Source organism: Procambarus clarkii, chromosome 21 (genome assembly GCF_040958095.1).
Source record: "Procambarus clarkii isolate CNS0578487 chromosome 21, FALCON_Pclarkii_2.0, whole genome shotgun sequence".
Lineage (NCBI taxonomy): Eukaryota > Metazoa > Arthropoda > Malacostraca > Decapoda > Cambaridae > Procambarus > Procambarus clarkii.
The window spans coordinates 45,333,248-45,345,260 of NC_091170.1; the positions used below are offsets into that span (position 1 = coordinate 45,333,248).

Consider the following 12,013-nt stretch of genomic DNA (forward strand, 5'->3'; position numbering starts at 1 on the left):
GAAACAATGGGTATAAATTGGATAAGTTTAGATTTAGGAAAGACTTGGGTAAATACTGGTTCAGTAACAGGGTTGTTGATTTGTGGAACCAATTGCCGCGTAACATTGTGGAGGTGGGGTCCCTCGATTGTTTCAAGCACGGGTTGGACAAGTATATGAGTGGGATTGGGTGGTTATAGAATAGGAGCTGCCTCGTATGGGCCAATAGGCCTTCTGCAGTTACCTTTGTTCTTATGTTCTTATGTTCTTAAGAACATAAGAACAAAGGTAACTGCAGAAGGCCTATTGGCCCATACGAGGCAGCTCCTATTCTATAACCACCCAATCCCACTCATATACTTGTCCAACCCGTGCTTGAAACAATCGAGGGACCCCACCTCCACAATGTTACGCGGCAATTGGTTCCACAAATCAACAACCCTGTTACTGAACCAGTATTTACCCAAGTCTTTCCTAAATCTAAACTTATCCAATTTATATCCATTGTTTCGTGTTCTGTCCTGTGTTGATACTTTTAATACCCTATTAATATCCCCCCGGTTATGTCCATTCATCCACTTGTAAACCTCTATCATGTCACCCCTAACTCTTCGCCTTTCCAGTGAATGCAACTTAAGCTTTGTTAATCTTTCTTCATATGAAAGATTTCTAATTTGGGGAATTAACTTAGTCATCCTACGCTGGACACGTTCAAGTGAATTTATATCCATTCTATAATATGGCGACCAAAACTGAACTGCATAATCTAAATGGGGCCTAACTAGAGCAAGATATAGCTTGAGAACCACACCAGGTGTCTTGTTACTAACGCTGCGATTAATAAATCCAAGTGTCCGATTTGCCTTATTACGAACATTTATGCATTGATCCTTTTGTTTTAAATTCTTACTAATCATAACTCCCAGATCCCTTTCGCAATCCGACTTCGCAATCACAACACCATCTAGCTCGTATCTTGTAACTCTATCATCATTACCTAACCTCAGAACTTTACATTTATCAGCATTAAACTGCATCTTCCAATCCTTTGACCATTTCAAAACCCTATCTAGATCAACTTGAAGTGATAGTGAGTCCTCCTCCGAATTAATTTCCCTACCGATTTTCGTATCATCGGCAAATTTGCAAATGTTGCTACTCAAACCTGAATCTAAATCATTTATATATATTATAAACAACAGAGGTCCCAGGACAGAGCCTTGAGGCACTCCACTTACAACATTTTCCCACTCTGACTTGATTCCATTTATACTAACTCTCTGTTTCCTTTGGTATAGCCATGCCCTAATCCAGCTTAATATAGCACCCCCAATACCATGAGACTCTATTTTTTTAATCAGTCTTTCATGTGGCACTGTATCAAAAGCTTTGCTAAAGTCAAGGTATACAACATCGCAATCCTTACCACTATCAACTGCCTCAACAATGCTAGAATAAAAAGATAACAAATTTGTTAAACATGAACGGCCATTTATAAAACCATGTTGCGACTCAATTATTAATTTATGTTTTTCAAGATGAAGACGAATTTTATTTGCTATTATAGATTCGAGTAAATCTAAAATATTATTTTCCCGTGTTGGTTCCTTAATGTGTTGCGTAAGAAAGCAATCGTCAATTAATTCGTTTAATTCAATCCAAATAGTTTCTGTGTGTGGCTCTGTTTTGATTCCCTCTTTGAGACTACATTTCAAATTGTCCCTAACATATATGGCTACTCCACCGTATACTACGTTCCTGTGCTTTGTTTAGAATATTCTTAAATAAGTTATATATTGAATCCACATCGAAATCCCCATTTAAGTCACCTATCGCTGGGTTCATGTCTCGCTCCAAGACCGGCCCACACCCCATACCCAAGCCATTCCAATCAATTTGACCCAAAAAATTTCTAAGGCTATTAAAATCAGCTTTTCGAAAATCTGGCACTTTAACAGAATTTTCTCCTACTGGTCTATTCCATTCTATGCTAAATCTGATTTCTTTGTGATCACTGCTCCCTAGCTCACTCCCTATTTCGATGTCATTAATTTGCGTTTCCCTGTTAGTTAACACTAAATCTAAAATATTATTTTCCCGTGTTGGTTCCTTAATGTGTTGCGTAAGAAAGCAATCGTCAATTAATTCTAGAAAATCTTCTGCTTCACTATTCCCTGTTTTGTTCAACCAGTTTATTCCGCTAAAATTAAAGTCACCCATGACATAAATACTGTTAGATCTAGATGCTCTAGATATTTCATCCCATAGATGCTTTGCTTCCATTCTGTCTAAATTTGGTGGCCTATATATTACTCCTATTATAATATTATTAGCTTTTTCGTTTAATTCAATCCAAATAGTTTCTGTGTGTGGCTCTGTTTTGATTCCCTCTTTGAGACTACATTTCAAATTGTCCCTAACATATATGGCTACTCCACCTCCTCGTCTAATATATCTATCTGTGTGAAATAGTTTAAATCCATTTATCTGATATTCAGCTAATAGTTCTCTATTTTCTACATTCATCCACGTTTCGGTAAGTGCAATAATATCTATTTTTTCTGTGCAGACAAGAGCATTTAATTCGTTAATTTTATTTCTTAGACTTCTACTGTTAGTGTAATATATCCTAAGTGAATTGTTATTTTGAGGCCCTTTTCTTTCCCTGATCGTTTTGCCAATTCTTTTCTCCCACGAACACATACTTTTATTACCTCCTTCCTCCAAATCAATTCCCACACCACTATCTACTAACAGTTTAAACCCAAACAAACACCTCTAACCACTGGTTCCAACGAGTTCGCAACAGCAACAACCCCAGCCCTCGATAGATGCACCCCATCAGGAGCATACATTTCATTTCTTCCATAGAAGCGTTCCCAGTTGTCTATGAAAGATATTGCATTTGATTTGCAATATCTTTCCAGCCGGCAATTGACACCAAGTGCCCTCGACATCCATTCATTTCCCACTCCCTTTCTTGGAAGAATGCCACATATGATTGGGATTCCTCCCTTGCTTCTAACTAATTCAATGGCTGTCCTAAATCCCTGTATTAGTTCCTCACTCCTAACTCGACCAACATCAATACCCCCTGCACTAATACAAATAATGGGTTTGTTCCCATTTCCCGTCATAATATCATTCATGTTTTCAACAATATCACCAATTCCAGCTCCCGGATAGCAAACCCTTAATCTGTTCCCCCTATCTCTGGCACAAAACGTTCTGTCTAAATACCTCACCTGGGAATCTCCCACAACCAAAATTCGCTTCGTTACCGCCTTAACTTTCTGAGCAACCTGAGGGGCCTGTGCTCCGCCGTTCCTCGCTGATTTCCTCGCTGCAGGCGCACTACAGCACTCGTCCTCCAACACGGCAAATGAATTTGCCGTCCTTAGGGCATCTGTAGGCGGCCTTGTCAAGGTCTTCTTAAGACCCCTGTCTTTCACTACTCTCCACGATGAGGTCTCGTCAACACTGGTCTCCTCCTTCGTTTCCTCTCGAAGTCTCAGCCGTCGTACCTCCTCCCGCAGGGAATCCATCTCTGCTCTCAGAGCTCCAACCAAACTCACCAAATCATTTACTAACCTAACTTTTTCGGCTACCTAACCAAACCTAACCTATAAAGATAGGTTAGGTTAGGTAGGGTTGGTTTGGTTCGGTCATATATCTACGTTAATTTTAACTCCAATAAAAAAAAAATTGACCTCAAACATAATGAAATGGGTAGCTTTATCATTTCATAAGAAAAAAATTAGAGAAAATAAATTAATTCAGGAAAACTTGGCTTATTATGCAAATCGGGCCTTGCATAGTAGGCTGAGAAGTGCGTTCTGGCTACTAGGTATGACATATATATATATATATATATATATATATATATATATATATATATATATATATATATATATATATATATATATATATATATATATATTTTGGTAGCAGTCTTTCTTGTAAACATATGTTGTTGAATATGACCGAAAAGATAAGATTAATAATTCTAACACGAATCTTCTCAATATTTCTTATGTTTTTCTTCACTGTCGGTGATAATAAAAATAACAATTCTCCGAAATTCATTTTTTAATTGTCTGACGCCTGAACGAATTATGAAACGCGTTCAGGCGTCAGACAATTAAAACATGAAGCTACAAGTGCTCAGGGGGTGACGTAGTGTGAAGCTTACATGAAGCTACGGGTGCCCCGTTGGTGATGTAGTGTGAAGCTTACATGAAGCTACGAGCGCTCTGGGTGCCACGTGGTGTGAAGCTAACTTGAAGCTACGAGATCTCTGGGGCAAACGTAATGTGAACTTACATGAAGTTACGAGTGTTACGGTGATGACGTAGTGTGAACCTTACATAAAGCTGTGATTGCTCCAGGGATGACATAGTTTGAAGCTTACATGAAGCTACAAGTTCCCAGGGGAGAGACTTAGAGTGAAGTTACGAGTGCTCCAATGGTGACGTATTGTGAAGCCTACACGAAGCTACGAGTGCCGTGAGGGTGACGTGTTGTGAAGCATACATGAAGCTACAAGTGCTCAGGAGGTGACATAGTGTGAAGCTTACATGAAGCTACAAGTGCTCAGGAGGTGACGTAGTGTGAAGCTTACATGAAGCTACGAGTGCTCTGGGGGTGACAGGGTGTGACGCTTCAGCCCGTCCTCCGAAAATGGGGATGTAAATGCAAAAAGACAAATCAGTGCAATTATGTACTATTCATAGCAGTTAGGAATTGTACTTATTTTCACTTAGTATTAAATCGTATTGTTAAATATATTGTGAATATTTGAGTTTACCTGAAAAACTGAATAGAAAACCACAACTTCACCTAACTGTCTTAGTTTTTGAAGATAATAATTTTATTGCTTCTTAATTACAATTAGTACTTAGTCTATAGCTATACTGATATTACAGTTTTATAAAACTAATAAAACAAAACTAAAATATATCAATAAATTGTAAAGTAACTCAGGATATTTTAAAATTTTGTATAAAATCTATATTGTTTAATAAACCCGAAAAAGAAATTCGTGATATTTAAAACTTGTATATAGCAAATTGAAATTGAAAACTTCATTCTTAAATTCTGAGTGTCTTGATAAAAAAACGATGAGATTTAAATCGGGGGAAAGAGTTGTGTAAATGTAATAGCCCCGTAAGTACAATTATGCACTGTTTATGACAGAAAGGAAATGTACTAATTACACTTAGTATTAAATCGAACTGTCAGTTCGGAGGATGGGTTGCACGCTTACATGAAGCCGCGAGTTCTCTGGGGGTGACGTAGTGTGAAGCCTAAACGAGGCTACGAGTGCCCTGAGGGTGACGTGTTGTGAAGCTTACATGAATCTTTGAATGCCCCGGGGTTAACATGGTGTGAAGCCCATATGAAACTACGAGTGCCCCAGGGATGACGTAGTGTGAAGCCACGAGTGCGCGGGGGGGGGGGGTGACGTAGTGTGAAGCCACGAGTGCGCGGGGGAGTGACGTAGTGTGAAGATACGAATGCTCCGGGGTAGATGTAGTGTGAAGCTTACATGAAGTTACGAGTGCCCCGGGGGTGACGTAGTGTGAAGCTATGAGTGCCCCTATGGTGACGTAATGTGAAGCTACGAATGCCGTTTGTGTGAAGCTATGATTGCTACAGGGATGACATAGTTTGAAGCTTAAATTGAAGTTGCTCCAGGGATGAAATAGTTTGAAGCTACGAGGTCCCAGCAGGTGATGTAGTGTGAAGTTACGAGTGCTCCTTGGGTGACGTAGTGTGAAGCCTACATGAAGCACCGAGTGCCCTGAGAGTGACGTGTTGTGAATCTTACATGAAGCTATGAATGCCCGGGGTTAACACAATGTGAAGCCCATATGAAACTACGAGTTCCCAAGGGATGACGTAGTGTGAAGCTTACATGAAGCTACGAGTGCGCCGGTGGAGACCTAGTGTGAAGCTTACATGAAGCTACGAGTGCCCCGGGGGTGACGTAGTGTGAAGCTTACAGGAAGCTACGAGTGCCCCGGGGGTGACGTAGTGTGAAGCTTCGAGTGCCCCGGGGGTGACGTAGTGTGAAGTTTAAAGAAGCTACGAGTGCCCCGGGGGTGACGTAGTGTGAAGCTTACAAGAAGCTTCGAGTGCCCCGGGGGTGACGTAGTGTGAAGCTTACAAGAAGCTTCGAGTGCCCCGGGGGTGACGTAGTGTGAAGCTTACAAGAAGCTACGAGTGCCCCGGGGGTGACTTAGGATGACGCAGTGTTCTCAGAGATTTCAGTGTCCGTCAACAGGTTGTTGACTCGCTGCTCGGAACATGACCACCATGAAGGCAATAAGAAAAAAAAATCGTAAATTCTTCTATAACTGCTTGGTGTATCCGGCCCCTGGTGAGCAGGTGAGAGTTCATGCAGATATATGTGCTTGGTGTATCCGGCCCCTGGTGAGCAGTGAGAGTTCATGCAGATATATGTGCTTGGTGTATCCGGCCCCTGGTGAGCAGTGAGAGTTCATGCAGATATATGTGCTTGGTGTATCCGGCCCCTGGTGAGCAGGTGAGAGTTCATGCAGATATAACTACTTGGTGTATCCGGCCCCTGGTGAGCAGGTGAGAGATAATGTATGCCACAAGTGTGGCCTGCAAGACACAGCTGTTCGAGCAAGAGGGTTATCACCTGTGTTGAGTCACCCTTAGTAAGGGCCTGACAGCTGAGTGGACAGCCCTTCGGAATCATAGTCCTGAGGTTCCGGGTTTGATCCCCGGTAGAGGCGGAAACAATGGGCAGAGTTTCTTTCACCCTGATGCGCCTGTTACCTAGCAGTAAATAGGTACCTGGGAGTTAGACAGCTGCTACTGGCTGCTTCCTGGGGGTGCGTAACAAAGAACAGGCCAGGTCGAGGACAGCGGGGACGCTAAGCCTTGAAATCATCTCAAGATAACCTCCAGAAGATAACCCTTTTTTATTGTTTCGTCGGGCTTTTCCTCCCCAGTGGGGAAGAATAATCCCCTACTCCCTCCCGAATGGGGAAGGATAATCCCCCTACTCCCTCCCCAATGGGAAAGGATAATCCCCCTACTCCCTCTCCAGTGGGGAAAAATAATCCCCCTACTCCCTCCCCAATGGGAAAGGATAATCCCCCTACTCCCTCTCCAGTGGGGAAAAATAATCCCCTACTCCCTCCCCAGTGGGGAAGAATAATCCCCTACTCCCTCCCCCAGTGGGGAAGAATAATCCCCTACTCCCTCCCCAGTGGGGAAGAATAATCCCCTACTCCCTCCCCAGTGGGGAAGAATAATCCCCTACTCCCTCCCCAGTGGAGAAGAATAATCCCCTACTCCCTCTCCAGTGGGGAAGAATAATCCCCTACTCCCTCTCCAGTGGGGAAGGATAATCCCCTACTCCCTCTCCAGTGGGGAAGGATAATCCCCTACTCCCTCCCCAACTCAACAACATTTCTCTGAAGTAAAATGTTGCATAGACTGAGATCCGTTCTATGTAATGGTTGCTTTATTTTCAGGTTGTTTGCTCTCTATAGTCTACTCTGTGCAATTGTTGTGAAGCTGTATTATGTTGCATATTCATGGAAGTGTGACAAAGAGTACACAGAGAATGGTCAGGGAAATTGTGCATATTAATTCTCTCCACATTGTTATTTCCAAAACTTAGTGAAGGAATATTGTTAGAGATGCATGGAATATTTTGTCATGAGAGAGCCAAATAGCCAACCTGATGTTGACAACCTGTTGAAACTCATGAGTTTCCAGGCGTCTCTGTCAAAGTCTTTATTGTGATTAGTGCTAAATGGAGAGGTGAACCGCATGTATGCCACCAGAACAAGCACTTCTGCAGAGTAATAACTTTCATGGACAATAACGTGTTGGTGTTAGACTCAGTGAACAATTTTATAGCAGTGCTATCTCACCTGGACAATGTCATGGTAGCGATGACTTTCCACTTGAATAATGTGTCGCTCCAAGGCGTTCTTGGCTCGTCCCACCATGAAGACAACGCCCACCTTGACGGTAACGTCGCCCAGGTCGTAGTTCGAAGCGTTGCCCCAGGTGACGCGGACATCCCTCCTGTTTTTAACATTAGTGATGGCGGAATGCACATAGGCGATGACTTGAAGGTCGGGCCGCTTCTGGCAGTAGTCCGCCTCTTCGATTAAGAATCGCTTGGGTATACTTGCTGGCTGCCCCGCTGGAGACGAGTCCGGCAGGTCAGGGATGAACTCAGGCGGCTCCTGTCAGGATGGTATTGATTTTAGCAACTGTGGCTTTACTTGACTGTGGAGCTCTAGCCGCTGTCAACCACTCCGATGATGTCTAGCGTCTCCTTCACACCTAGCACAGTATGCAGAGTGACCTGTGTTAAACCTTAAGCTGCGATTAGTGCCTGTGACCACCTTCAATAGGTTAGGCTTCGTGTACTGCAAGAAACTGTGATAAAGATAATTTCTTGTTTACTTCTTGAGATCAAGTCAGCTGACGTATGGGAGTGCTGACCATCTGAGGTCTCTGGCAAGAGGTAATGGTAAACAAAATTAACCAGGCAATCAGTGCTGAAACAACCAATTTAATAAGGACTATATGACCCTTGCTTCTGCCCCTTCACATCACCAGGCGCGGGGTGAGGTGGGGAGCAAGGTGAGGGGTGGGGTGAGGTGGGCGGCCAGGTGAGGGGTGGGGTGAGGTGGGCGGCAAGGTGAGGGGTGGGGTGAGGTGGGCGGCAAGGTGAGGGGTGGGGTGAGGTGGGCGGCAAGGTGAGGGATGGGGTGAGGTGGGCGGCAAGGTGAGGGGTGGGGTGAAGTGGGCGGCAAGGTGAGGGATGGGGTGAGGTGGGCGGCAAGGTGAGGGGTGGGGTGAGGTGGGCGGCAAGGTGAGGGATGGGGGTGTGGTGGGCGGCAAAGTGAGGGGTGGGGTGAGGTGGGCGGCAAGGTGAGGGGTGGGGTGAGGTGGGCGGCAAGATGAGGGTTGGGGTGAGGTGGGCGGCAAGGTATGGGATGGGGTGAGGTGGGCGGCAAGGTGAGGGGTGGGGTGAGGTGGGCGGCAAGGTGAGGGATGGGGGTGTGGTGGGCGGCAAGGTGAGGGGTGGGGTGAGGTGGGCGGCAAGGTGAGGGGTGGGGTGAGGTGGGCGGCAAGGTGAGGGGTGAGGTGGGCGGCAAGGTGAGGGGTGGGGTGAGGTGGGCGGCAAGGTGAGGGATGGGGTGTGGTGGGCGGCAAGGTGAGGGATGGGGTGAGGTGGGCGGCAAGGTGAGGGGTGGGGTGAGGTGGGCGGCAAGGTGAGGGGTGGGGTGAGGTGGGCGGCAAGGTGAGGGGTGGAGGGCAAGGTGAGGGGTGGGGTGAGGTGGGCGGCAAGGTGAGGGATGGGATGTGGTGGGCGGCAAAGTGAGGGGTGGGGTGAGGTGGGCGGCAAGGTGAGGGATGGGGTGAGGTGGGCGGCAAGGGGAGGGGTGGGTTGAGACATCACCCACCAGACACTGCACATCACCCACCAGACACTGCACATCACCCACCAGACACTGCACATCACCCACCAGACACTGCACATCATCCACAATACACTGCACATCACCCACCACACACCACCCACCAGACACTGCACATCACCCACAATACACTGCACATCACCCACCAGACACTGCACATCACCCACCACACACGGCGCGGGTTCAATTCCCGCACGAGGCAGAAACAAATGGGCAAAGTTTCTTTCACCCTAAGTGCCCCTGTTACCTAGCAGTAAATAGGTACCTGGGAGTTAGTCAGCTGTCACGGGCTGCTTCCTGGGGTGTGTGTGTGTGTGCGGTGTGGAAGAAAAAAAAAAGTAGTTAGTAAACAGTTGATTGACAGTTGAGAGGCGGGCCGAAGGAGCAAAGCTCAACCCCCGCAAAAACACAACTAGTAAACACACAACTAGTAAACACACTGCTCATCACCCACCACACACTGCACATCACCCATAATACACTGCACATCACCCACCACACACTGCACATCACCCATAATACACTGCACATCACCCACCACACACTGCACATCACCCACCCAACACTGCACATCACCCATAATACACTGCACATCACCCACCCAACACTGCACATCACCCACCACACACTGCACATCACCCATAATACACTGTACATCACCCACCACACACTGCACATCACCCATAATACACTGTACATCACCCACCACACACTGCACATCACCCATAATACACTGTACATCACCCACCACACACTGCACATCGCCCATAATACACTGCACATTTGTGGGACATTTGGGGCTTGACTCTATTTATATAATTATTAAAGTAATGAAATCAATTACGAAGGACCACCCGCTTTTATAGTAAAGAGGGAAACTAATAAAATGTGATCATTAGAAATTCCTGTAAGAACCAGTGACTATGGATAAATATCTGGAAAGATAATCACTTGAGTAATTAATGGGCTGTATAAATAATTTACTTGAACCAAAGCCTCAAACACCTACATTTGGGGGTTATTGCTAGAACTTCATATATGTCTAGGAACTAGTGTGGTTCGTACACCAGTTCATTGTGTAATAACCTAATCTTATGACCAATTAGAGAATCAATAGTAAATTTGTCACCAATAAGAATATAGATCATAAATATCAGAAATTGATAATTATAATAAACACGTATTATTTCCAGTGCACAGTACTCAATAAATGACAATTAAAATACTGATAATTTGAATAATCAAAGAAATACGAAAAGTCTTAGCTTGAAGACGTTTTCAAAGACATCAGTTACGAATCATCCTCGGGATCTCCGGAATTCCTCGTAGAACACTGGGAGATGAATAACACGGGTAGAGTAACAGCTCGTGGAATTCCTCACACGCGAGCTGTAAATTAAGGGATGTTACGTAGCAATGTACTAGGCTACTAAATATCTATATTCAAGAAATTGGGAATAAAGTTAATTTAGAATACTAACATGTGGTTTATTTATGTCGCTCGACGTGACGACAAGCTACCCTGCTATATACAATCTCTAATGATGCATCAAAAGTGAGTTATATAAGTACTTAGCTAATAGGGCACTGTATAAGTTGAAGCTTGCCGAAACTCGCGTCCCAGGCTCTAGCGTCACAATGGCGAACACGTGGTGGCTAGCTTGGCTTGGATGTCGACGCGCTTATTTGGCCGGTCACGATGGATCACGTAGAACAAATTTACTAGTTCCGGGCTGAATGTCAGGTTAAATCTTGCTGACAATTCACCACAACGTATCCTAGACTCTGACACCAAACGAGTTGCTCAATTCCGCAACAAGTCTTCACGCCGCACACAGGCGACTTCTCCTCGAGCTGGCGTCTACCACAACAATGGCGTCTCCCTCTCCCCGGCGTCTAGCATTCGCCACATAAATTATTTATCACGAATAATATTACTTCGCGCAGTTGTGGCTAAAATGCTTTGATAAAGACTGGGTTATAATTCTAGGGAGCTAAATATTATTACTTTCTCGTCTTATGATGGTAAACGAGAAATGGAGATGATTTTAGTTCTCTCCATGGCATTCACGCGTGACGTTAAATTTATAACCTGATAACAGTTGTAACTAGAAACTCTCGATTTGGCATTATTTGGGAGTTATGTTATCTGTAAATAATTATCACACGGAATACTGCTGATTTTAGAGAATCACACTCAATTCTCTAACACACTGGATATAAATGTGTTTATTTTGGTAGAATCTGACACAATACTGGCGTTTGGTTACGTAAGAATTCCAGCATTATTGTACAGATACAATTATTAGTTCAAATAAACACTACTGTTAGTTAATTTTAGTTACTACAGTAATTAGTAGATTTTAGTAATAATTAATAATAATATAACAGTATTGTATTAGTGTTGGAAATTTCCAACATAACTCCGGGGGGAGATTTATCGGGTCGCAGTGTAATGTTGAGTACTGACATACCCATCCCGAAGTTAATATTAATATTAGTATGTTAGTATGTTAGTACACACATAACGGATGTCCCGTATTTGTCAAGGA

General features: G+C 44.2%; 1 protein-coding gene across 1 annotated transcript in view; it reads right to left on the minus strand.

The window, feature by feature from the left end:
* Positions 1–12,013, minus strand: part of LOC123760681 (uncharacterized) — an 82,226-nt gene that overhangs the window by 36,389 nt on the left and 33,824 nt on the right. The window contains exon 3 of the mRNA XM_069328752.1: positions 7,896–8,216. Coding sequence (XP_069184853.1) covers positions 7,896–8,216 — 321 coding nt within the window. The remainder of the gene's footprint in view (positions 1–7,895; positions 8,217–12,013) is intronic.